The sequence below is a fragment of the Lemur catta genome, chromosome 23 (genome assembly GCF_020740605.2).
Source record: "Lemur catta isolate mLemCat1 chromosome 23, mLemCat1.pri, whole genome shotgun sequence".
NCBI classification, from domain to species: Eukaryota; Metazoa; Chordata; class Mammalia; order Primates; family Lemuridae; genus Lemur; species Lemur catta.
Window position 1 is genome coordinate 11,516,112 of NC_059150.1, and position 27,556 is coordinate 11,543,667.

At 36.2% G+C, this 27,556-nt stretch overlaps 1 protein-coding gene across 5 annotated transcripts in view; it reads left to right on the forward strand.

The window, feature by feature from the left end:
• RPS6KC1 (ribosomal protein S6 kinase C1) overlaps positions 1 to 25,445 on the forward strand; it is a 118,184-nt gene extending 92,739 nt beyond the window's left edge. For all 5 annotated transcript variants that reach the window (XM_045536487.1, XM_045536489.1, XM_045536488.1 and 2 more), the window contains 3 exons: positions 17,745 to 17,827; positions 18,878 to 18,973; positions 24,528 to 25,445. In XM_045536487.1, coding sequence (XP_045392443.1) covers positions 17,745 to 17,827; positions 18,878 to 18,973; positions 24,528 to 24,638 — 290 coding nt within the window. In that variant the 3' untranslated portion in view covers positions 24,639 to 25,445. The remainder of the gene's footprint in view (positions 1 to 17,744; positions 17,828 to 18,877; positions 18,974 to 24,527) is intronic.
• The last annotated feature ends 2,111 nt before the right edge of the window (positions 25,446 to 27,556 follow it).

Genomic DNA, 27,556 nt, shown 5'->3' on the forward strand with positions numbered 1-27,556 from the left:
TTGTATTTTTCACTAGCAGTTTACATATGCGTTGTATTTGGTTATCTGTTTAACCCTTCAAAAAAGAAACCGTGGGGCTAAAACCATTAAATAATCCATAGGTATATATGTGTACGCATATGTTGTGTGTGTATTAATTGCTGTTGTTAAATAGGTATATGTAATACTTTATGTAGAACTGGCAATGAATTCTTAGAAATGGCTTAACTTCTTAGTGTTTAGAAGGACCCTTACCTTTACCCTGACCCTCTTTAGATGGATGAATTTTATTAAGATACAAGAAGTAGCTGACTAAAAGGGTAACATTCTTAAGGCCCAAAAACAGATAAAATGGTTTTTTTAAAAAATGCAATGTGATTTTAGTGATGAGCCAACCTGGCATTTTAGAACAAATTTTTAAGAGTTTTTTTTCTATGTTTGAGGAAATTTAGAAAGCATATTGTTCTTATTTTAAATTAGCCTGTTCAGCCAAATATTTGACACAACAGGTTTCTCTTGCCCTTACTGTATTGTCTTTTTTTTAAAAGATGAAAGATTTATGTCTGAGGGTGTTAGATCCTTTGCTGACAAATTATAGGTAGCTTAAGCCTATGAATTGGATTTGAGTTAGTTTCTCTCTGTCGTCAGTGCAAGATGGGACTGTATTTGAATCCAAAGTTTGTTCACCTTTTGCCCAGCCTTAGCCTCTTTGGATGGCCAAAGTCACCCCACTGGCCTTCAGAGGAGTTTCAAGCTGATTATGTTGACATGATCTGCTTCGATGTTGATCAATATTGTATTTCATGCTTACTAGCCAACCAGTGTATTGATGCTAACCTTGTTTCTCTGCATAATAGGAAATGATTATAATTAGGATTGAAAGAGCAATTGTTTTTAGTTATAATCTTCATTGTTAAGAATTATTTCAGTATTGGAGAATAGCAAAAAAATTTAACCTGCAAAACAAATATCCTAAAACTTTCCTGAAAACAACTATTTGGGTTTTCTTTTCTTTCTTCCTTCTTCCCTCAAATTAGAACTGTTTGATTTTGTTGTTTCTTAGAGACAATAGAACACACTACATTTTTTGTTTTTTTTTCAAATAGGTAATGTGATGCTGTGTTTTGAAACCATGTTAGTGAGATTTAGTTAATGGGATAACAAAAAAATTTTATAGTTATCTGATTTTTTTAATAGATCACCTCCCTCCACTTTCTAATTTGACAAGAAATAACATTTTAGGTGCCAATGTACATAAATATGTTTGTTAATTATAATGAATTTAGAGCTTTTAGGAACAAAATTAAATCTGGGAGTTCTTTTGAGTGAAGCCTGTTATATCCTAACGTGAAGTGGAGTGTAACCCACACAACAAAACCAAATGTTTATGGGGCATTGTTTAGTGTTTATAACTAGCTCCGTATTTCCTATTTTTATTGTTACTTTCTTATTGAAAACTATCTGTAAGTTTATACTTTGGCAGTCCTAGCAGATTATTTTTCTTTATTCTCAAGCTCAGTCATGTTACTTTAATATCCATAACATATTGGCATCCTGAGAGCTTTAATATATGTGCAGTAAAACCATACTACATTCATCAACAGATGCATACTTTCAATCTCGTGTAATGAAATACTGAATTTAATACAGATTAGTTTCCAAGTTATAGTTTTAAAGCCTTTTCCCAGAAATTATAATTCTCTTAGTTCACCGGCAGGTGGCAGTCTACCATTAATAGATTTTTGCTGTCCTCTCCCAGGTTGTCCTTCACTAGCTTTTGAAAAAAGCTATAGTCTGAAGAGGTGCTTTGTTGTAATTATTTGCATAAAAGAATTGCACTTTCAAGCTTTATGCGTAGCAAAAGTGTTTTAGTATTATAGCATGCCTTGCACAATATGGAAAGTCTCTTCATTCTTTGGGCCTATTAGTTTTCGCAACAAGATAAAACAAAACCAGTAATGGCCTTAACAGAAAAGTAATGCTGATGTTCTAATTTAAATGATCTTAAACCTCGAGTGTTATAGAGCTCAGTTAAGTCTATGTGCTCCTGCCCCTCACTTATAACACAAGGGGAAATGAAACAAAAATTTGTAGATTGCTGTTTGTCTCAAAACTAAATAACAATGCTACTGGCAAAAACTACAGGTAGGCTTTCCTCTCTTCTCAAAGGCTAGGAGCAATGATAATATGTTAATATTTTGACGTTTAAAAATCACAAGTCAATAAATACATAGGAGCATAGAGCACTTAGCCACCTTTGGATCCACCCTTAGAAACACTAAGAGTTGAAATAATTCCCCTCTCATGTGCCTCCTACCCTCTCACTTCCCAACTCTGTCCTTAGTATTATTGTCCAAGTAACTCTAAAGCGTGTTAAGCAGCTGATGTTTGGTTAGAAAGTAAAGTTGTCACAAGATTATGATGAGAACAATTCACTTCTGTTTAAACAGCATGCAACCTCTACCCCTACCACTCCACCCTCCTGGGAATCCTTATCACATATTTGTCCTAAAAACATTATCCACCTGCCCTGTACTTTATAATATCAGCAGTATATCTTTTTATCTTGTGGATGATGTGCCTTTATATTTTGAGAAAAATTTCCAGTAACAGATTCGATTTACATGGACAGAAACTTGAGCAAATGCCAGGCTAGCAGGGGGGCCATTATTCTGCTCTATAAATAAGTTTAAAAAAGAAAAAACACACACACAGAAACCTGTGAATCAACATGTTTTGGTCTAATTGAGGGGAAAAGCAAGACAGATAAATTTTGAAATGCAAATGATCACCTTCTGTTATTTAAGTATAGTTTCTGCCAACTTTGTGATCTTAGATTTTAAAAAGTCATAGTTATTTCAACGATGTATCCTCCTGAGGATGTCCAATATTCACAAGTTTCTACAACGAAACTAAGAACTTTTAAAAAAAAAGTTGCTACTTTTTTATATTAAAGAAAACAATTCCAACAACAAAAAGACAAAAACCATGGAGCTTTCTCTGTCTACATCTGTGAAAAAGCCAGCACATAAATGGCTGCAGCTGCAGACCCATCAAGAGGATCTTGAGAATACGAATTCACTGATCAAACCCAGCCCCGTTTTCAAAGTAGAAGCCATTCCTTTTAGGTTCACTTTGTATCTTTAGATTATCTAGGATGATTCTCTAGAAAGGTTTTATTTTAAATAAACATCATTCATGGTAAATGGGTTCCTTTTATACCACAGAAACACAGAATGGAGTTCAGGAAGAAAAAAAGCAAAGAAATAGTCCCCAAAGTAGGAATAGATTGTATAGCATGACAATATAAATACAGCACTGTCTAGTTTCCACATTAGGAGACTTTTAGATACTTTATTAGGAGACTTTTAGACAGGTTCTTCCATTTTTTTGTCATGAGAGATTACAGAATAAAAACTGGGGTAAATTGATTATTCTTCTTCAGAGGACTTCCTTGTGGTTACTCTGATTTTATTTCCATTTGTACACGTACGAAGGCACAAACGTTTTTAGCCAAAGGATGTTATGTGCTTTGTCATTTGAACTATTATAATATAGAATAAATTTTGTTACAGTGTAGTGTTTTAAGTATAAAGGAAACATAAAATGTCAAGAAAGTACGTATATTTTTCTTTTCCTGCTACTATTTTTTTCTTGACTCTCATCAAAAAGCAGCTAGAAAATAGAAACTATACTACTAAACATAACATACAAAAAAGCTGTATTTGGAAGTTTAATATGCAATCTGAGACAAGTGAGTAAAATTATTTACATGTTAGTTATTATGCTAATGTAGTCACTTAAGTTTTCCATTCTAGTTTTAAACAAGTCGATATGATTATACTATCAATGTGTGTCCTTCACTTTTATTTTCCATCCCGCTATGAACCTTTAATTTTAAATGCTCGAAATTTATTAATACATTGATATTTCTCATTAAATACTTTTCAGACTTGAGAATTGATAGGTGAATATGTGTGTAAATTGCAGGAGTCCAAAATGCTTTTCACTGCAGCCCAATCTCCACGCTCCCAGATGTCAAATGACAGCTTTGCTTCCTCTCTTAGGCGATTTCACACTTGGAAACAGCTCACAGCTGACGGTGAAAAGTGAAACATAGAAAAATCATGCTGAAAACTATCTGCAAAATTCAGTTTTAGAGCATGACATTATTTACTACCATCCTTTGCTCTTCTAGCCTGACTTTATCAAATAATCCATGAATATATTTTTTGGGGGTAGTCTCCCCTACCCTTCTCCATAAACATGCTTTCCACTTGATTTGTTTCTTTTTAGGCATGGCACTCACTCTGTGTGATAGTTATGTATTTGATAATTAAAACTAGGTCTTAGACCATGGGTGGTTTAAAATAAAATATTTTGAGATCATCAGAAGTTTAAGATTTAGAATATTTAGATAGAAGAAAACTACCAAACCTGGATCTTTGTCCCATATCAGGACTCATTGCTTGACCTTAGGCAATTTATTTAGGACTCTCTAGGCCTCAATTTAACAGTAGTAAAGTAGATTTGTTGAGTATAAGTAAAATCACAGATGTCAAATCATCTTGACACCCTTCTTGTACAAAATTTAGTCAAAATTCAAGTTTATCTTATGAAGGCAGGAATTTTTTCCTCCAAGGATAAATATTGATTTTTCATCTAACATTAGTAGGGTTAAAGAATGATTTCATTTGGAAGACTTTATAGGTATGTTTTTACTCATTTATAAAGTTTGTACATAAAGTATATAATGTGGAAATGAGAGATTTATGGAAAATAATTTAGAGGAGTAAAGTCAAGACAGCTTTTGAGTGTGGTAAAAGTTGAATATCAAGATTCTCAATGACAAAAAATTGTTCCAAGAAGAAAAAAGTTATTTGGATATGAGAATTATGGGTCCTGGGTAATTAGAGCAAGCATGAGGAATCTAATTTTAGGAATGTGAATTTGATAGAGAAAGCAAGTAAATATAGATGTATATTTTGAAATAATCATTACATAATTAGGAAATATGGCTACAGCCCTGGTGTAGTCTTTTTTCCCCTCTTTAAAGGAAAAAGAAGCAAAAGGCAAAAGAGAACTGTAGAAATAATTTAAAAAGAGTAAAATGCTTGTGGTTAATATTTAAATACTATGTTTCAAACAGTAATCTTTGTTTGATTTACCCTTAAGCAAAACTTCAGTAGTAGCTCTCTTGGACATAGTAGATGTTTTAATGTTTTCCTTGAATGATTAGCAAATATGTTTAATCCTTTGCCTTAGTTCTTACTGTCATAGAAACAAAATCTATTTCTCGTTCAGGAGGAACCAGTAAATTTTCCAGTTTGTGATAGAATAGTGAATGTTTTACACTGAGGAAAATTTTTGATGTACTTCACCTCTGTATACCGATGAAGCTTTTGACAAAAGTATAGAATATAAGCAAAAAAGACTTCCAGTCTACACAAGTTTCACCTTATCTAGGCAAGGCCCTTTTGATTCTAAAGAGATTGAATGAAGGGTTGCTATAGGAGCATTTGAGGGTCTGGAAGCCTGGGATCCATCCCTAGGTAGGATATATCCTGGAGCCCTCACAAATACCCTAACCGTGGGCCAGTCACCTCCACATCTGGGTTGAGGTCACTCCACATTGAAACAGACCCATCCTGAAATCATGTATCTCATATCAGGCTGGAATGTGATTTGCCTTTAGTGGTGAGAATGAGACAGAGTAAGAGCAAAGAATTCAATCCCTGTTACTTGGCATCTTAGTGAATGGTACATTAGCACATACCAAGAGAAGAAATCCTTCAGCTGTTAGAACTAGAGAATTTATAAGGGTGAATGAATGGATAATGTTTTGATACAGAAGAGGTAACATATAGTATCTCTATACATTTTATAATACCACCTTGTGTCTGGGATGGGGGGTTTACCTCAAGCTTTAGATTATTAAAAGTAAGTTAATTTGAACCTTTTATTTACTCCAAACCTTTTTCTTGATGATCTTGGGCAAATTTCTTTTTCAGAAGAGGAACATGAGACTAGAGACATGTAGTTTTAAGTAATAGCTGCAGTGTAATGCTTCTTCTTTTTTATGTCTAAATTGATGTTTGGCAACTATTCAGTAATAGACCTCACCACTGCATTATTATAAAGAAGAAGGTGAACTTTCTTATGCCTCTGATATTTAACAAAGAAGATATAATGCTGAGTCTTTAAACATTATGTATCAGAGCAATTGGCTAGCTACCTTGATCAAATCATCAGTTTCCATATCCTGTAAAAGCTTGTCAATTTGAATCTCCATGAAGTAACCAGGACTTACTCCTTCTAAGCAAATCTTACAAATACCTCCTTCAAATAAATGTGTAAAAGTACTAAGATTTTGAAAAATTAGTGATGATAAAGCAAGTAAGATTCCTGAAGCTCCTTTAATAGCAGTGCATGTAGCTCTCTGTTTGCCTAACATCGTAACAGAGTGGCAAAGAGAGAGAGAAAACTGTGCCTGTCGTTCCCCGCAATTTTCAGTTAGCCTTTTTCTCATCAATCAACTTTAATGGCTTTGGTTGGGTAACACTGTGACACCCGATGGCTATTCAGAATGGAGTTGTGATATGATCAATGGAAAATGGAGCATGCTGTTGGTTTTTTTCTTCTAAAAATGCAGGGTGAGAGTGTAAGCAAGATTGTATAGAGCTCAGAATTATAATTATAATCAGTCAAGCAGAAGTCATATGGTAGTTACCCGTTTCTTATTTTATCTCACAAGAAAATGGTATAGTAATGATACCTATAAACTCCCTTGAACAAGTAATTCTTGGCTCTGGAGTGCTGAATCAAGTGAAATCAAGGAATTTTGACCCAAGTTGTGCAGATAATTGCAGGAAAGCTTAGAACATAGTTGCCAGGTCACCACGACAACAAAAAGTTCAGAGCTGGGTAGCAGGAGAAAAGCAGAATCAAGTATTTGCCAAGCCTAGCCTGAACTAGCTGAGTGTAGTCTGTACTCTTGTCCAGTTCCCCACAATACAACAGGCCCAGGGGTTCAGATAATTGAATTACCTGAAAACCAACTGAATTCATAATGAGGTAGTGGCAGGGAGCGAGGCTAAGAGACAAAGGAGCCAAGAAAGTGAATTGTGTGCAAGATGGAGCGGCACCCCCCCCCCCCCCCCCCCCCCCCCCCCCCCCCCCCGTCACCTGGCGGCTGGGGGAAGCGGAGAGCCCCAGCTGTTGCAGACTTTTCTCTGGAAAGTGCCAGTCTCTGTCACTGGTCTTCTCTGGATAATACGCTCACTAATTAGAGTAATGTGACTCCAGGAACTTTCAAACAGTTCATATACCCTGCTCGACCAATATGGCATTTGAATAAGCAATTGAGTACAATATTGGAGGACTTTATGGAATATACCATGGATAATTGGGCAGCCAATGTTTTCTGAAATAGTATAAAATAAGAAAAAAGGAGCAAAATGCCCATTTAAAAGGCTGGGCTAGGAAATGAAAATTCCAGGCTCGTTAGTCTGTTACCTGGGAATTAAGTTCTGCCTTAGAGACGTTATGAGACCATAGGCAAGTAAGGTTCTTCTGTCTGATGTGACTTCTTTCAAATATAGGTTCCCTGTGAACAGTTGTGCACCTTTAGGCTTTCAAACTTTAAACTGTTAAACTTTGATAATTTAGTTTATAGATATTAGAGGAGGATTTACAACCTGTAATTAAAATGAAATTTTGTTCTCGTAATTGATATGGTTTTTAGTTTTCTTTAAGTTGTAATATTTTGTCTTGTTTGTGGAAACTGTATTTATTTTTTTTATTTATGAGACAGGGTCCCACTCTGTCACCGGGGCTAGAGTGCACTGGCGTCATCATACCTCACTGCACTATCATACTCCTGGGCTCAAGCGATGCTCCTGCCTCAGCCTCCAGAGTAGCTGGGACTACAGATGCGTGCCACGATGCCTGGCTAATTTTTCTATTTTTAGTAGAGACGGGTCTCACTCTTGCTCAGGCTGATCTCGAACTCCTGAGCTCAATCAATCCTCCTGCCTCAGCCTCCCAGAGTGCTAGGGTTACAGGAGTGAGCCGTGGCACCTGGCCTTGTTTTTGGAAACTTTAAGAAAAAATTTACCTGTGTTTAAAATAGTACACCGGGGAAAGCTAGGTAGTGTAGTTGTCCCACAGTGCACTTGAATGGATTTGTTTTTGATAACATTTAAAATATATTTCCAACTGATACTAATGATCTCACCAGACCACCAGCTAGATATTACAGCCAGTTTACAAATTTGTATCACATTTTATGTAATTAAGTAGCTAGATTCCTAAAGTTGAACAGGGGGCAGAGGAAACCTGGATTTGTTTCCCCATGCTGTCTTTTTTCTGCCCCCGGGGTTTTTCAGCTTGCTTTTCTTAGCGTAGCACATGTTAGTAAACTGTGGCTCCCAGACAGGCACCGTGCTCTGCATAGGGAGCCTGAAAAGGTGTCCTATTTAACCACTATCACCTGAATTTAACCACTGTCACCTCCTGCCTGGAATACCGACTAACCTCCATTCTCACCTTGTAATCTTTGTTTCTTCCTGCAGCTGAGGATGCTTTAGATCAGTGGTCCCCAACCTTTTTGGCGCCAGGGACTGGTTTCATGGAAGACAATTTTTTCTACCAATGGGGGGTGGGATGGTTTCTGGATGATTCAGGCACATTACATTTATTGTGTACTTTATTATTATTACATCGTAATATATAATGAAATAATTATACAACTTCCTATAATGCAGAACCTAATGTGGCCACTGATCGGACAGGGGGCGGAGCTCAGGCGAAGGGGAGTGGCTGTAAAGACAGATACAGCTTCACTGGTTCACCTGCTCACCTCCTGCCGTGCAGCTGGTTCCTAACAGGCTAGGGTCCAGTGCTAGGCAGTGGCCTGGGGGTGTTGGGGACCACAGCTTTGGATAACATTGTAAACTTTTTAGCCTACAACTTGTAAAAATGCAAAAGGACTTGATGTAGATCTATGTGCTCAATGAAACAAACTAATGCGATGAGGACTTTGTAGGTGCTTTGAATGCCTTGAGTGGACAGTGCTACAAAATACAAGATTGATATATTTATACAGCAAACATTTATTAAGTGCCTCCTGTGTCCCAGGCACTGTGCCTAGGAGCCAGAAATAAAAGACATAATTGGTAAAATATTGACAGTTACTTCTGAAGATTTACATAAAAAAATTTACCCAAACAGAAGACATATACAGTTGGTTAACTAGGATGTTAAAAGACCTTTATAGGTGAATAGTTGCATTTATAGAATGGTAATTTCCTGAGCTAACAAAAGACATGCTTAGCTGGTCTCTTCCCACAGTTTAGTTCCATATATTGTTGGATACAAAAAAAAAAATGCTTTCTTCTGTGTTTCTTTCTCTTTGCTCTTTAGTCATCAGCTGTAGTGGAAGACTAATGCTCAGCCCCTGCATAGAAAATCTTTATACACAGCAAGAGCTGGTGAGAGAAATTGACTAGGATTTTGTAATTCTAGTCCCTTTCAATTAGCAACAGATGCTGCAGGGAAAGATTGTCTGTGTAGGAACACGGTACTAATGTTTCTGTGTCCTAGCTGACATGGAATGCTCATTGCAAAAGAAAGATGTTCTTTTCCTTGGTCCAAGTGTGTCACTAATGACAGATCATAATTTTTTTTTTAACCTTTCTCTATTCCTGTCTAAGTCCATTAATGAAGTCTGGCTCTCTTGGAAGAAGGTTAACAAATTCTTCACCAATTGTACGGGCATTTAAAATCTTATTGAACACTTAAAGAATTTATAGAAAATTTAGACATTCCAGCTTTCTTCCTGATACTATGAAAGTGTACATGGTGCTTAATTTTAAGGTTTATAAGAATTTGCCTTGTTCTTAAATTCCTCTATTCACCAAAGATCTCTCTTTGATTCTAAAAGTTAATATATTTTTGTTACTTGTGTTCCCCCTGACCCTCCAAAATAGAGATTTGGAATCAGCCTTAAGGTCAAGTTTAAAGTCAAATTTTTTTTTATTATTTTGAAAAAAAAAAAAAAAAAAAAAGGAAACAGCCCTATGGCATTATCTCTTTCTCCTGCCCTAGTATACTTACTACTCATTATCATTTTAATGTCTTATACAGGTCTGTAGCTTTAAAATTGGTCCATCATTCTGATATGTGGATAAAATGTTCTGTTATTATTTATGTGACAGGTTCTTCCAGCATCTAATTGTTGGTTTAATTTGAGTATTACATAAATACTTTATTTGCAACAATTGCTGCTTTTTCATTGAATTTTATATGACCTCTTAATAACAGTTTCACAGTTACAATAGCTTTTGAGCGTGAAATGAAATAAAGCTTCTAAGATTCTATTCATTAAAAAAAAGTGTAGTTAAGAAAAAGTTTAAGAGAAATATTTAGATAATTGTTCTAAATTAAAATAGAATTTCTCCATATGTGAAATTCTCTTCTAAGAAAATTCTGAGCTTACTACATTTTCTTCCTTAACTCACAGGGAAGATAGCAACAATGGAACATACTGGGCTGGGTGAGGTGGCTCACACCTGTAATCCTAGCACTCTGAGAGGCCGAGGTGGGAGGATTGCTTGAGGTGAGGAGTTCCATACCAGCCTGAGCAAGAGTGAGATCTCGTCTCTATTAAAAATAGAAAAATTAGCTGGGCGTTGTGGCACGTGCCTGTAGTCCCAGCTATTTGGGAGGCTGAGGCAGGAGGATTGCTTGAGTCAGGGAGTTTGAGGTTGTAGTGAGCTACGATGACTCCACTGTACTCTCTATCTGGGGTGACAGAGTGGGACTCTGTCTTAAAAAGAAAAGAAAAGAAAATGACGAACATACTGCCAGCAGGAGGTTATGGAATTGTCTCTGGAGATTTTTGGAAGGGAGATGGGCAGCTTATATTGTTAGTGTTAGTAGAAGTAGGAAGGACGAGATGATCTGTTTGAATCTCTCCTAGTGGAAAAACCAGACAACAGAATCAGATGGCCTCACCAGTCTGAAGGTGTGTCTTAACAAATCCATCTAATTGTGGAATATCAAATTCCCCTATTTATTGAGCATTTGAACAGTCACATGTTTTAAAGAAAAGTAAATTCTGAATTTGGGATGCCGAAAGCACTATAGTTGTTTAAAATGCAGGATGATTCTTTGTGAAACTTTATAGAAAGGTTGCTTTTCATTTAAAGCTTTTTGTAGTTTTCTCAATTTTCTATACCATTTCCAGCATAGTTTTAGGTCTTTGGTTTTTATTTTTGAGTCATGCCTTTGATAAATCCTTGCAGTTTTAACTGTATAATCTTAAAAGGCAGGGCCTATGCCCGTAAATAAGTATATGTCCTGATTTCGGTTTGCTGGAATCACATGGTCCCTCCAGTGACTTTCAATCTTCCTAAAGCATGAGAAAAAATTGCCTTCATTTCTCTTATGGATATGGACATCTTACGGTTGCCTGAGTCCAAACTTTCTGCTTTTTTGCTCCTTTACTTTTCAGCAGCTGAGCTTATTATACTTACAGTTTTTGAGTGAGGTTAAATATTATTATTTTGGACTGTAGGAGGGAGACTTAGAAGACTGATTATCATAAGGACTATAAAACTTATTATTCTATGTTTTAGCAAGCTCTTTGGCAATATGGGCTATCAAGGCAGCATTATTTTTCTGAAAAATAACCTGGCTTATTGAAGAGTGTTCTATGAGGTGTTAAACATGAGTAAAACAAAGGTAGGCAAAGCACATTTTGTGTTGTGATATCTTTATTGTTTTATTTAAATGTGTTTACTCACTTGTGAAATATGATAGTTTGAATCATTACATAAATCAGTGAGAGTCTATATTGTGGTTAGAATATCAGAATTTATGGTACTAAAATGAAAGTTCTAAAATTTTACTAAACTATTTGCACTTATTTGATGTCCTTAACAATTTTTGGATAAGTTGCAATCTAATCTAGAGCTGATTCTGTGTCTCCCTTCCATTAAGAGATGATAATGATTAAATTTAGTGACCCTGATTCATTTCACTTGCCACCAGGTGATTAGTCTTTTAGGGAAAGAGAGGCGTGGCCATGTATATAAAGCAGAAAAGGAAGAAGATTGAGGAGTGCTAGCTCGTCTTAGCATAATTCACTCTTTGGGCATCTTAGGTTAATGAAGGGAGAAGTTTTGAGAAAGGCTCACGAGTGCTTTTGAAAACACTTTCAGGATCATAAAGCTACAGATTATAAGAGGTTGAAAGAATGTTAGTGATCTGGCTGTTTTCATTTTCAGAGAAGCGTAGTGACATACCCAGCCAAGCTCAAACAGCAGCATAACTAGAGCTGTGGCAATACTTCTGTTTGACTCAAAGACAAAAATCCAGGATTCTTTGATATTTACTGTCTCTTTCTGAGTTTTTGTGGGAATAACCTGAGAAATTATTTTCTGATAATTTATTTTTCCCCTAATCACTTTGCCTAATGCCTGTAGTACCACTTTACTTGGGGAGAATAAGGATACTATTTTACTCAGCCTGGAAATTGCTATAGAGTATAGTGGTAGGGGAAGGGGTCATGCACAGAAACTTAACACCTTGGGTTTTATCGGAAAATAGTTTGAAAATTGTCAAAACAGTGGAAGAATTTATCCTTTAAGATGATTTTCTTTTTTTTTCCCCCAAAGATTTTTCAAATTCAAAATAGAAGTTAAAAGGGATTTCCCAGCTTCAGTATGTTATACTTACAATAAAATGGCCTTCCAGATTTATTTGGTATTTCTTTTTATTCTCTACTTTTGACTTCAGGCACATAACCCGGTGTTTGTAGTAACTATCCTGTAGCTTTATATATAAATCAGTGTTCTTGGTTTATGCTTAAAATGGTTGTATGGTTCTAGCAAGTAAAGCAGTTTTAGAGCAATGGTTTTGACAGCCACACCACCTCAGGCCTCTTTTTGGCAATACAATTTCAGTGTACATCTTAGAAGTTTTTAATCTAAGAATGATTGGTCCTTAAAGATGTCAAAGGGACAGCCAAAGAACTTTATTCTGATAATTAAAAGAAATTTTGTTTTTCTGTTTTAAAACCCATAAAGAAAATATTCTGCCAGTATTTGCCTTCACCTGTTTTAATATTTAAGCTTGCTAGCTGTTAGGAAGTTCTTTATATCTAACCTAAATACGGAACTCTCTGTTGTAGCTTAGAGTCATCTCTGAAAATCAAGGACAGTTGGTCATGATGTCAATTTCACATTAATTAATGAATTGGTGCTTAATATAAAGTCATTTTGAAGAGTTTCAAGCTGCATTGTTAGGGGGATGGATTTAAAACTTGTTGATGCAGGTGGGTGTTTAGCTCAGTTGGTTAGAGCATGGTGCTAATAAAACTTATTCAGAGTCTTTTTTTCCAACTTTCCATGAAAAATAAATGTACCTTTACGGTTGTTATCCTTCTTTACTAGTCCAATCAAATTAAAGACGATATTCAGCCTAGCTGCCTTCATACTCTCAGAAGCAGTTTTCTTAGATGGGACCACCAGTTTCTTTCTTTCTTTGTTTTTTCTTCTTTTTTAAAGACAGGGTCTCACTTTGTTGGCCAGGCTGGAGTGCCATGGGGAGATCATAGCTTACTGTAACTTTGAACTCCTGGGCTCAAGCAGTCCCTCCTGCCTCAGCTTCCTGAGCAGCTAGGACTATAGGCATGTGCCACCGCATCCAGCTAATTTTTAAGTTTTTTATAGAGACAGGATCTTGCCATGTTGCCAAAGCTGGTCTTGAACTCCTGGGCTCAAGTAATCCTCCTGTCTCAGCCTCCCAAAGTGCTGAGATTACAGGCATGAGCCACCTCACCCCACCTTGACCAGCAGTTTCTTTAGGCTTGTGTGTCATTAGAATGCTGAACTAATCACATCCAAGAGGAGAGAAGAAAGAGAAAATCAGAGGAGAGGTAAAGGGGCAGGCTGCCAGGAGAAGAAAGAAGAGGTGAAGAGTAAGGAAAGGTGGAATAAGAAATGGGGAGTGAGGGAAGTAGACTACGGTTGACAGTGCTGGAGTGTCTCCAAGTTATTTCCGCTGCCACTCACCAAGTCCACTCTGGACCAGCTAGCAAGACCACTGGAGAATGGGAAAGTGACTTTAGGGCCTTCTTGGGCCTCTTGCTGCTGTGTTGCCTTATATTCTGATTGGGGCTTGTCACACACTGTGCTGGTCCACGTTTGAAGCAGTATGTGGGTCATAGTTTACCTGTTAAGGACCCTGGCAGAAAATTACCAGGGATTTCAAAGCAGCATAAAACCAATGAACCTAGTTCTTAGACTCCTTAGTTGAGCAAGTTTACAGAAACCAAATAAAGGAATATACCTTGTCTGTCTGTCTCATGAAGTGCCTCTCAAATTTTTCAGCCCAAGAACATGTGACTGTAGAGGGAATGTGAAACGGGTCGCCCAGGGGACTAGTGAAATATTCTGAGGTTTCTTTGAAGTCTCTTTATTTTGCAAATCCGTGCAAATTTTACATTGTGTTTCATAGTAGGTCTGTGTTTCTTTTAACAGTGAAACAGCATCCCATCCCCTCCCACACAGACAAAAATCGTTGAGGCTCAGGAAGATGCACACTGTGCTTATCTGGTGGCTTTAAGAACACTCCCTCCCCGCAGGCACACACACTAACACATTTCACCTGGGGTGGGCATTCCTAGTAGTGATATGGGAGAACAAGCATAACATACAGCTTTTGATGACATAGGCTACATTGATGACGGCACTTTGGACCTTTTGCTGAATTTAAAAGGTGGCTTTATAAATTGTTAGCCGTTCATTACATGGATCCATCTCAGGAACAATTCTAATAGGGAACCTCAATTCTAATAGAGAACCTTATGAACAGAGACTTGGGGTGTCACATCTAGAGCTTTTCAGGACGTGTTGTTAGACCCTGTAAAACCATATCATTAATTTTCACAACATTTCTCCGAGCTGAGTGGGTCAGATGTCCCTCTTTTCCCTAGACACGTAAATACAATATTCTCTCTCTCCCAAAGGTACCCTACTCAAGTAAGTTGTTTGTAAGATTGCTTGGAAATTTTAAATAACTCATGTGAGGTGTTAAACACAGTTCCTTACAAGTAGTAAGCAATGAATAAACGTTAGCTGGTATTTTATTTTTGCAACTGTCATTGCAATGTGTGCCCACTGTGAACAAAGCAGCATTCATACCTGGAAAGTGAAGCTTGTTGGTGGCACATTCAAAACAGGTGGCTGATCAGTAACTTTGGATCTTGAGTTGTGAACAGGTAAAACCGTTACCAAACTAAGAAATGTATACTACTTGCTATATGAGTCAAGAAAATGGAATAACTGAAATTGTTAAGCAAAATGATAGGAAAAAATAAAACCATTAACTAACTATACTAGTGGGAAAACCGATTTTAGCTTCACATTATTTAACAGTGTGGCCAAAGTGTAGGGTTCTGTAGAGGAATGGGGCCTAGTTTGTGCTGCTTCCTGCATGTTGGTTGAATGAATGTGATAGGTTGAGACCTTATTATGGAGGCCTAATTACATATACATGCCTAATTAAGCAAGACATTTGAATGTTATTTAATGGTCAGTGAGAAGCCATTTAAGAATTTTGAAAAGGGAAATGATATAATCCATTGTCTGCTTTAGACTGTTAAGGAAATATACAAAAGGTTATATTTGATGACAGAACTATGGTAAATTTTCTTTTTATTTTTCCAAAATTTCTAAGAACACGCCCTTTCTAAAGTTTCTGAGAGCCCACTTCCTTCATGAGAATCACCATTTTAGGGCATCATTGAGTATCAAAATCATCGAATTTAGAGCTCAGTTTAACCTAGAGACCCTCAGATCTAACCCTCATGTTATAGGTGAGATGAAGTGAATTTAAGACTCAACCCAGGACTCCTGTTCTTTCTAACACAGAACACATTAAATTTGTAGAGAAAACTATGTAAGTGAACAGAAGGGAGGACTAGTTCACATAGCTTTGTCTGCTCCAAAGTAGCTTTTCCAACAAGCCTGAATGTTTTCACGTTATCTTACCATACTTTTTAGAATTGTGCTACTTAGATATTCATGGAGGTTAATAAGCATAAAAATCCCACCACCCGAGAGGCAAATCACAAAAATACCTTCTCATATTTTCTCCTCAGTGTTTTTTCTAAATACATACTTTTAAAATTAGAATTCTATTTTATAGCTTTTTTAAAAAATGTAATATACAGATATTTCCTTATATAATTAAATCTTATATGAAGACAGTATTTAAAATGGTTATGTAGCCCATGATATAGATATGCCACAGCATATGTAATTAACCTCTATTTGGTAGTTAGGTAGGTCTCAACTTTTCAAATAAGCAACTATTGTATAAATGTAGGTGGTTCTGGGAAGATTAGAAGACTTTCAGTCATTCACACAATAGTTTGAATTAGTTAATGTCTGGTTTCTTTTTACCACCTAGTTAAGAGCAGCTAGTTGGAGAATGGAAGTTGTGATCTTGCATGAAGCACTTCAGGTAGAGGAAGGGCTGGGGAAGGGCTAGTTGTGAAGGGGTGGAGGTCTACATAAGGCTGTTTGAAACCCAGATGAAAGGATGTAGAAGACTGCTGAAATGGAGTAATTTCAGTATTTTGCGTAGGAATGATTTCTGTTTTTTTCTTTTTCTGGTCCACGTGACCTTGGCTTCAAGACTTAAAACTCAAGCTATTTTGTGAGTTTGGTGGTTCTCCCACATAGGAGATTAAGCACTGGTTAAAAGGCTGGGCACCCGTGTACCACTTTCCCCTATTACTTTCCACGCTCTAACCTAATTGCTTAAAACTTTTGAACATTATTGTTATGAGTTGTGGGCTACCTATAGTAAAATAGTAAGTATTTTTTTTTCAGTCACATAGAAATGAGAGGGTAGATGTTGGTAAGGCTTAGTGACTAATTGGATGCCATTAGGAAAGGACAAGAAGACATCAAACATGACTTAAGAGCTAAAAGCCTCAAAAAATGGTGAAATGAGTTGTTGCTGATTTGTGCAGGAACCTGAAAGATGATACCTGAAAAATCATATTACATTTCTGGAACGTGCTGGCTAGGGATAGGAATAACACAGATAAAATTGTGATATTCTAAAAGCCCTTAGCCAATAGTTTCAGTTGTGCCTTATAACCCTGTGTCTGTCTGTACTTATAAATAACAAAATGGGTGGATTTGCATTTCACTTGCACCTTCTTTAGTTGAAAACAATTGAAGATGATACTATGAATTAGGTCTTTGTTCTGCTACTATATGACATTGGGCAGGACATTTCACCTCTCTGGTTTCTAACCTGTACATAAAAGGATAATTAGTGTTGGTTTAGATAACTTTTGAAGTTTTTTCTGAACCTAAAGAGTCTTTATTTCTAAAACAAAAAATGATCGCTGAGGTAGAACAGGCTATACTTTTTCAAATTTAAAAAAATTAAGCAAAATGCTGATCTAGTAAGTTCATGTAACTTTAAAGCATCTTGAAGGTGTCCCTCTATCAACTAAAGAACAAATGTCTCAGTTTAATATATGACTGCGTCAAAAAAAAAAAAAATGCAACCACAGTAGGTGACCAAAGGGATAAGTAACTTTGAGGAATTTTGAAAGCCCAGTAGTATTTCATATATGCTCTCTCAGCATTAAAAAGGTCACCTTGTTAATACATGTTAATTTTGAAAGTTTAATTGACCTTTGGAATTTTAATATCAACCTTTTTTGGTGTGTTTAGAGGTTGGAGCAATCACGGAAGAAACTGAAGCCTGTGATTGGTGGAGTTTGGGTGCTGTCCTCTTTGAACTTCTCACTGGCAAGGTAAGCAGTGACCTGTGCGTTTAATGAATGTACACAGATGCTCCCTTGATTTCCAATTGAGAACGGTAGCCTTTGCCTTTAGTTTTTAGGTCAGGGACTAAGTAAGAAAAGCTTTAATACCAAAAACAAGCAGAGACATGCAAGTTTTATCAAGAGTATTTTTTTTAAACACTGAATAAATTGATGGTAAAATCCTTTCATGTCACAGTGTTACATAGTGAGAATATAAGATGAAACCTTTTTTCCTCATCATTTTCTATGATTCAGCTTTAACAGAGTCAAATCTGTAAGGTGTAAGATTTTTTATGTAAGGATATCTTAGAATTCTCTGGATGTTTTAAACATCTTGTCTGAAACTGGTATGGAATTCTCATTTAAGAAAATTAGTGTACATATTAAAGATAATGTTATCTTTTTCTCCATACTGCTAATTTTTCCTATCTGTTTTGGCTTAAGGACAGAAATTATGCTATCAGATCAATAACTTTTGAGTATGATATTTGAGGTTAATAGACCTTATATTAATAAAGTATTGTACAGATTGCCTCCTGGGAAGAAAACGGAGGAAATGAACAGTGATGCTTTTGTAAGTAGTCATCTACCTTAAATATGCAGATAATACCCATCAAAGATTGTTGTGGAGTTTAAAAATCACCTTTGCATACAGTATTATACATATGTAAAGTTATACTACTAATAAATTCTAAACTTTGAGGGTTTTTAAGAACATTAAAACATTTTAGAGATATCAAGTCCCTTTTTTGTTTTTGTGCATAATTTAGCTTTTCTATTTTGAATCATTCATTTTATAATTAAGAGAAAAGGGACAGTAGCATAAGCTTATGATGTGATCATGATAATTGTCTTCATTTTAGAAATTCTGTAGGCTCATAGCCCCCATTCTAGACTGCTTAGGTGGCACTGTGTTGATTATTATACCTCCAATTAAGATGATGGTTGAGCTCTCTGTACTTGCTGTCCATAAATCCTGTGGCAGGACAAAATATGATGTTATTTGGGATAAGAAGTGTACCTGATTGATTGTTTCAGACTCTGGTTGAGTGCCATCCAGCAGGAATAAATACTCACACTACTTTGAACATGCCAGAATGTGTCTCTGAAGAGGCTCGCTCACTCATTCAACAGGTAATTTAATTGACCTATTGGCCAAGTATATCAACCATGCAGATTAGCAGAGCCCAGAGCTCCAAAACCTTAAAGAAATTAGATTTAGTCAAGAAAAACCCATTTAACCTAAAACAAGACACATTCAGAATTAATACTATACATCTTTAGGCTTTTGCTGTTATCAAAGTATTGGTGGGGTCAGAGAAGATAGATACAACTTGTTGGTATTAAAATTTTTTTTCCAAGAGTGAAAGCTAACATTTAGTCAGTTTCATATATTTATTTGTGTAGGTGTGATATTTAAGTACTGCTTTTTACTTGTCTGGGGCTGCTCTTTTTGCTATTATATTTTATAACCATATATGAGTGGCTATTTTCAGTGTTTAATTCTTATTTATAAACAGCAATGGGCTGCTCAGATTGCTTAGGAGAAAAGTATTGTTAGAAAATCTTGTCACTGTTAGATCACTCTTACAGCTTCATCCATTGGTAGAACTTGGGTTTTGTCAAATAGCACATTTTGGTGGCGTTGAAAAAGACCGTGGATAATTGAAGTTCAGTATCCCACGGGCAGGCTTGGAACTCCAGTGAGCTTCTTAAATTGATTCCCCATATTTAAAATACTCCTCTTGTTTTGAGTTTTTGCTGAGTAAACTGAGGGCTGTTAGTCTTATTTTATTATAGGCCCACAGCAAATCAGCAAGAACCGTCAGGCCTGGGATCCTTATACTTTTAGGAAAACATAATGGAAAAGATTATTTGAAAAAGATGATCAAGAGCTAAAATTATTTAATGAAACATGAATGTTTTTAAATCAGGGAAAACAAAAAAGAAAACAGGAGGGGAGAATATATTAAGAGAATTACCCAGTATTCTCTTAAAGAGTGATTTTTCGTTTCATTCAACAGATATTACATATAAGACTCAGTGATATAAGCGACAAAAGTAAGATTCACAAATAACCATAACACAGATGGAATTTGATAATGGCTGTCAAAGAGGTTTTAAAAAAAAATACTTTGGCAAGTCAAGGGAAGGAGGGTTTATAGTCAATGTAGTGGTAGTAGTAGGAAAATTTTTGTGGAATGAATGTCATTTTTGCAGGGCCCTAGAATTTCACCATGGCAAGGTTGGATGTGGGGTGATAGTCTTGGTAAAATGAAGAGCTTGAACAAAGGGAAGGAAGGAGTCTGAAAGATCTAGTTGAGGAAATCAAAAGTCTGATTTATCTGAATGGAAGCATGAAGATAGGGATGAGTCATAGCACTAGGTGAGTGTAGAAAGATAAGTTGGGCTTCTCTTTCAGGGTTCCATCATCAGAAGCACCAGAGTCCAGTAACAGTATTTAATTAATTAAAAATTTGAGATTTGGTGTTTTTGTGCAGAAGAGGGGAAGGATCAGAGTTGCACTTCAGGAAGATTAATTTTCCCAGAGTATGTAAAAATGTGAAGAAAGATAATCAGGTTGGAAATGCTGAGAAGAGAATGCCCAGAGCACAGTGGATTAAGGATTAAGAGGCAATGAAGAGATATATAAAGCATTTCATTCTAATAGGAAAAAAGGAACAGCAATTCATTTGCTTTCATTGTATTTGTTGTGGCATAAGGTAAATTCAAAGTACTTTTTGGCAAATAATTTAGGGAAGACTAGCAACTGCTATTTTTCACTTCTCTTCCTTTAAAAGTAGTCATTATTATGTAACATTGAAAATAGAATTGCCCACAATAATTTATCAAGTTCTGCTCCTCTATTAGAAATTATGTTGTAAAGGAGTCTGGGCTTAAGGTATGATAAGTCCCCAACTGGAGATATGTATAGTTTATATAGTAAATCAGCATTCTGTCATTGGCCTGTCTAAGGAAACTACCACTCATGTTGAGGAAACATCATCAGGAAAGGGAAAAGGGGTCTCTTGGCATGATTAGCAGTTTGTCATTTTGACTTTCCTCTTCCACTACCTCACAGGTCATAGAGGTCACTTAAAAAAAAAATCACAAAATGATTTATATGAAATTAATTATTCTGCTCAGGGGAAGTATTCTCCTCTTTGGTCTTTCAGCTCCTTGTTTGTTCTCAGATTTCATAATCCCCTGTACTCATGGTTTAGTCATCTGTTTGAGTCAAGTGAATGGTGTTAAAGTAAACATAGTTATTTCTTAAATGCAATTAAAAAAAATCCTGAGAGCATGCATGTTTATGCTTTAGAGTGTACATTTAGTTATTAATAATTATGACACAGTTGCTTTGTCAGTTGAAAGATATTGTGTGAGGAAAAGACCTTCAAAACAAATTTCCATGCCCTCATTGCTCAGCTCTGTTGCCTATTCTTCAGGAGAAAGGAGGCTGGCAGTGGCTGTCTTGGGTTCATTATCTGGAATGTGCCGCTGGCTGACACATTCTCTTAGGCAACAGTATCTTTGTGCAATCTCTCTTGAGGCCTGTTATAACATTGAAAATGGCAGAATAAGCAAGATAGTCATGTGTAAAACAATTACACTTTTGCCTGTAGACTTGTACTTGCAAATATGTGGAGGAGACCATGGACTAAATTGTCTTTAGTAAAAGTCAAAATATGAACCTTTGGAATTTCCCATTTGAAGTCATGTTTTAGAAAGAATGAGGGTGGGAAAGCCAACTGTAACAAAGAAGAAATAACTTACATGTTTATGTTTTCTGATATATTAAAAATATAATGCTATAGTTACAGTTAATTCTTACCAATATTTAATATGTTCAGTTTATATTAAGATGGAATTTGATAAAGGCAGATGCCTTCTGCATTTTGATCAGTAGACATGAATTGTCTGATTGTGAAAATGGGTTTGACATATTTAGCATATTCCTATGATGTTTGTTTTATAATAGCAGCTTTTTTCCTAAAACATTAGAGCAACTGCTAATATAAAAATTCTTTGAGCAATGAGCTTTAATGAACCGTAGTTTGGTCATTTTGAATGCTAGGTATAATAATTTCAAGTGAGAAGACTGTCAGTATAGTCTTTTGAGGTATATGCTTCACTCCCCTTATGGATTTTGTGATGTCCAAGTGGAGTAATAGATTCCTGGCAATTTGCAGATACACATTGATGAAGCAGTGTAGTGCTGTGGTTAAGGCATGGATTCCGGAGTCAGTGCCTGAATTCAAATCCTGGCTTTGCTACTTAACAGTCTGTAAAGTCTTAAGTTACTTCATTTCCCTGAGCTTCTGTTTTCTCATCTATAAGATGGAGATAATAATAGTAGCTATTTGTACAGTTATTTTGAATTAAATGAATTAACTTATGTTAAGCACTTAGAATAATACCTGGCACACAGTAAGTGTCATGTAAATCTTTTTTATTATTATTGATAGGACAGTATTGAAAGTTCATGACATATAGTAATTTATAGTTCAGTGAAGCATGTATTTGAATTATGGGGCTGCTAGTGTAAGAGTGAGGCAACTGCTGATGGTACAGGTGGAAAAGGTCTAAAAAGTAGTGGACTCACACATCATAGGCAATCAGCTGATATTTATATAAATAATTAAATTAATGAATCATAAATGAAAACGAATAGAGAAAAAGGAGGAGAAGAAATAGTTTTGGTTAAATTTGAATAGTGGAATTTCCTATATATAGGACTGTTAATATTGTAAAGAAATCTTTTAAGTCAGTTTTGGTTATGTTCTGTGGAGAAAATTATTTCCTGTAGGAGTATTCTCAAATTTGAATGGCCGTGGCTGTGTGAGAAAGTTGGCAAATACCTGAAAAAGTATAAAGTTGAACAAAATTGGTAAAAGCAATTATTTCAGTGCTCTGGAAATTGATCAGAGGAAACGACAATCTGAAAGTGTTTTATGCTTACGAAACAGCTGAACTTTGGGAAAGAACAATGGGACTGTGGCATTCTTGACCAGGTGTGCTCCCATTTCCCCCTTCCTGCTTGGTCAGGTGCAAAGGTTCTGCCAGGGTGAGGCAGGCCTTGAAGACCAATCCTGAGGCTGCATAAATGCACATAGGAACGGGGAAAGGGCCCAGCAGAAAGTGGCCTAAACTTTGTGTTCTACCCATTGGCAGAGGACAGAAGCTTGAATGGCTGAGGTATTTGAACACAACCTCTGTTCAATCATTTCTTGACCACTAAGCTGTGCAGACACAGGGGTGATGCTGAGAAAGGCAACCTTAAAAATAAAAAACAAAAAAGCAAGCCAAGATATCGGATGCTGCACATTATAATACAGAGCGGAGGGGGCTTAGCAGATTTACAGATGTAGCTGAAGGAAGGAAGTTACCAAATAATAAAGAAGCCAATAGCAATGATAATCTTCATGGGAAAAAATCAGTCCCCAGAGTTGCTTAAATATTAATACATTAACTAAAATATCCTTTTTTCAGTGAAATGTAATGAAAGACATACACAAAAACAAAAAATTATTGCCCATATGAGGGGAAAAAAGCAATCAATAGAAATGGTCTCTGAGTGTGCCCAGATTTTGGATTTAACAAAGACTTCAAAGCAGCTATTGTAAATACTTTCAAAGAACTAAAACTATGTTTAAAGAATTAATGGAAAGTATGACAACAATGAATCAATAAATATAGATTGTCAATGAGATAGAAACAATGTTTTTAAAAAAGAACCGAGTAAGAAGTCTCAAGTTTAAAAATACAATAGTTGGAATGAAAATTTCACTAGAGAAAAAAATCACTGAAGCAGCTGAACAGCAAATTTGAGATATTTAATAGAAAAAGAATCAATGAACTTGAAGATAATAGAAGTTATCTAATCTGAAAAACAGACCAAAAAATTGAAGAAAAATCAGTAGGGCCACAGAGATCTGTGAGACAGTATCATATGTGTGTGTTTGTATATATATCGTTCCAGAAGGAGAGGAAAAAGAAAAAAAAGGGGCAGCAAAAATATTTGAACCAATTATGGCTGAAAACTCCCCAAATAGAATATAACAATTTCTATTTTCCCACACTGTTAACAGTCCTCTTGCATATGACATTATAAATTTATTTTATACATGAATTCTATTTTTGAAGAAACAACGTTTCATTTATTAGATCAGATTATTTTAGTTGAGTCAGCTATGCCAAAGAAAGTAATTTGGGAATACTGATTAGCCTATTCACACTTTAGGTAATGTTTAGCCTCGATGCATATAAGTTTTTTTGGAGTTGAAAGACTTATTATGCCTCCCTAACTTCCTAATTACAAAGGAAGTACTGGCTCTCAGAATTGAGTGCAATGTCTAACTAATGTGTTGGTGTACTTTTGGAGTAGGAAACTGATAGGGTATGGCTATCCTATTATACTATATAAGGATGAGGCAAACGAAGGCAGTTATTCAAAGCTGTGTTTCATGTCAGATGAAAAGCCATAAACTCAGTTCAGATATTCCTGACCACGTCACAGCTTAGAGTGGTGTTAGATATAGCTCCCTTTCAAGAAAACATAGACAGTTGGCTGTTAATCAAGTCCATTTGTCACTGGGGTTGAATTTAGAAGTTCTTCCCTTTCATATATTTTGTTCACCTTTGATTTGCCAGTTGGATTCCTGTTACTAACTAAGTCCTTTTTTAGCTCTTGCAGTTCAACCCTCTGGAACGGCTTGGTGCTGGAGTTGCTGGTGTTGAAGATATTAAATCTCATCCATTTTTTACCCCTGTGGATTGGGCAGAACTGATGAGATGAACACAGTTCAGGGTCAGCTTCACACGTCCTGATCTCCCCTGGGACAGGCATCTCCCGCGCGGAGGCCGCTCTGCCCACGGTCACTTGTGGAGCACCAGAGCCTTGGGATGAAGACCTTTGTGGGGCCTGGGGGGCAAGGAAGGCTGCAAGAGAACAATTCATCTACAGTTCCTGTCTGGACAAGATATTAGCTAACTTTGCCAGGAGCCATTATATATACACCCTTAACCAAGGTGTGATCTTAATTTAATCTACAGAGTTCCTTCAGGAAATTCCTCTGACACGAAGCTCTGTGAAGTTTTACTTGAAAGAAGGACCTTTACGTGGCAGCTAACAGTGCTTTCTGCTAACCAGGATTGGTTTATCTGATCAGATTAATATTTGCTTAACAATACACTAAAAACACTTCACGAATAATGTCATTTTTGAGGCTTTAAAGTGAGAAAAAAAGAATATGCACATAATGTCTGACAGAAGATGCTGTATAATTAATGTATCTTGAATGTGGTACCATATTACTTCCATGAGAAGAAAAGGCTCCATGTTGTCAGCTCTGTACTTTGTTGGTTGATCCTGCTTATTTAAAGAGGGGTTCATATAAACAGTCTGTGTCTCTCTTCAACCTCATCTTTCTCTCTCCATCTTTCCCTTTCCTGCGCTCTTTGCTTTTTCTCTCATACTCTGTTCTTCCTACTCCTGCTAACACACATGCAACAAAAAAGGGAAGGGAGTGTATGTTTCCCCAAATTGTATCAACTTCATAAGGACTAAGAAATCATGATATAAAATAAACATGGTAAAACTTTAGATCTCTCCTTCATTTGATAGCCTGAGATTGATTGATTGATTTAAAAAGAAAGACCTCTGTTCTTTTCCTTTTGGAATGTCATCAGTTTCTGCTGCTGCTGCTTATGCTTGACTTCATTTTACTTTTTAGCGTGGTACGTTAAGAACCAAAGGATCTCATCTAAATGAAATTGAGTAGCAATCCTAGTGTACTGCATATAGTGATGAGATTTCCAGATTTGAACTCCTAGTCTGCTTGACATTATGTAGAAAGAATATGAGTGTTCACACCTGTCCAGACATTTGTATTTGCTATTTCTTTATGTTGCTAAGATCGCTCCCATAGTCATGCATCGTTTACAAAAATTTATAAACGTTTTAAAGGTGTTAACATCTGCTTTTTTTTAAAAACTTTATCCAAAAAAGAAAGAAAGTCACTATTTCCAAGTTAAAAGCCACCAGAAATAATCAAAATTTTCTGAATGTTTTTATTCATCTTTTTATTTTTGAGATCTGTGTGAAAGCCCACCCCTACTCCAGGAGCATCTGTGCGGCTGCCATCTGCCATCAGCCAGGTCCTCCCAGCAGATGAGATGGAAGCAGAAAATGTTCTCCTGAAAGAAAGGAAATGTGCAAGCATTTTTCCTTTTTCTGTTATTCTACTCCCCTTTTCCTTTTTGGTCCCCTTATAACCCAAACCCCAGCTGAAAGGACTGTAACAACACCAGGTTGGGAAGCAGGTCACCAGGATCATAGTTCAGTCAAGATGACATCACTCCCTGGAACTAGATTTCAGCTCACCAGTCTCCTGGCCCCACAACAGGAACTCGTGCAGGTGAGACACGAGAATGACTTCCTGCCTGGGACTAGTGGGAAATCCGCAAGCACTTAGAGCTGGCCGGTACAGAACTTCCTTCCAGAAGTGCCCTATGACATGAAGGTAGGACTTCACAACTAAGGTGAAGATCCCTGCCCTACCACATGATCTGGGTCTTTTGGATTCAAATGACATTAATGTCAACAGATGGTTGCTATGTTAGTCTGTTGACACAATTCCATTGCTTTAATTTCTCCCTCTTTCCGTACATTTGATTGGAGCTTGTGCTATTAATGTAAATACATCATTCATAATCATGATGGACAGAACTATTTTAGTAATAAACACACAGGATAAATGGCTTTGGGGTATCAAAACCAAAGTTGTTTGTATTTGATGATGTATACATATTTTATGCTCTAATACTGTAACACTGGTTTTTGTTTTTTTTTATATTTTATTTAAGCCAGGGAGTGGGATATGGGTCAAAATCATAAATTGCCACTTAGTATTTCTCATTTGTTTTCTTATTGTAAAACACACATAAAATTCACGATTGAATTATTTTTAAGTATATAATTCAGTAGTGACATTACGCATATTCACATTTTTGTGCAGTCATCACCAGTGTCCGACTCCAGAACTTTTTCATCATCCCAACCTAAAACTCTGTGCCCATTAAACAATAACTCCCCATTCCCCCCTCCCCACCTCCTAACAACCACTATTCTACTTTCTGTCTCTATGACTTTGAATTTGACTATTTTAGATACTTCATATAAGTAGAGTCATATAATATTTGTTCTTTTGTGTATGGCTTATTTCACTTAACATCAAGTTTTCAAGGTTCATCCATGCTGTCGCATGTGTAAGAATTTCCTTCCTTTTTAAGGCTGAATAATATGCCATGTGTGTATATACCACATTTTGTTTAGCCATTCGTCCGTCAATGGACAGATGTGGATTGTTTCTACCTCTTGGCTATTGTGAATAATGCCATTACGAACATCGATGTACAAATATCTGTTTGAGTCTCTGCTCGCATTTGATTTTGTATTTTATTTTTATATGAAATTATCAATGTCCTTGACTATTGTTTTACCATGCTCTTTACAGAAGGGCTTTTCCAGACAGGTTGCCAATACCCTTACGGTACAATGCCACTTATCCTATTACATGAGAAAGTCTACCATTTCTATTTCACAGATGGATAAGTTAAGCTGCTAAAGAGTAAAAAAGAATGTTGTCATTTTAGCCATTTGCTTTAACTATGTCATGAGTTAATACTATTAGAGACATGGGTCTTCCCAACTTA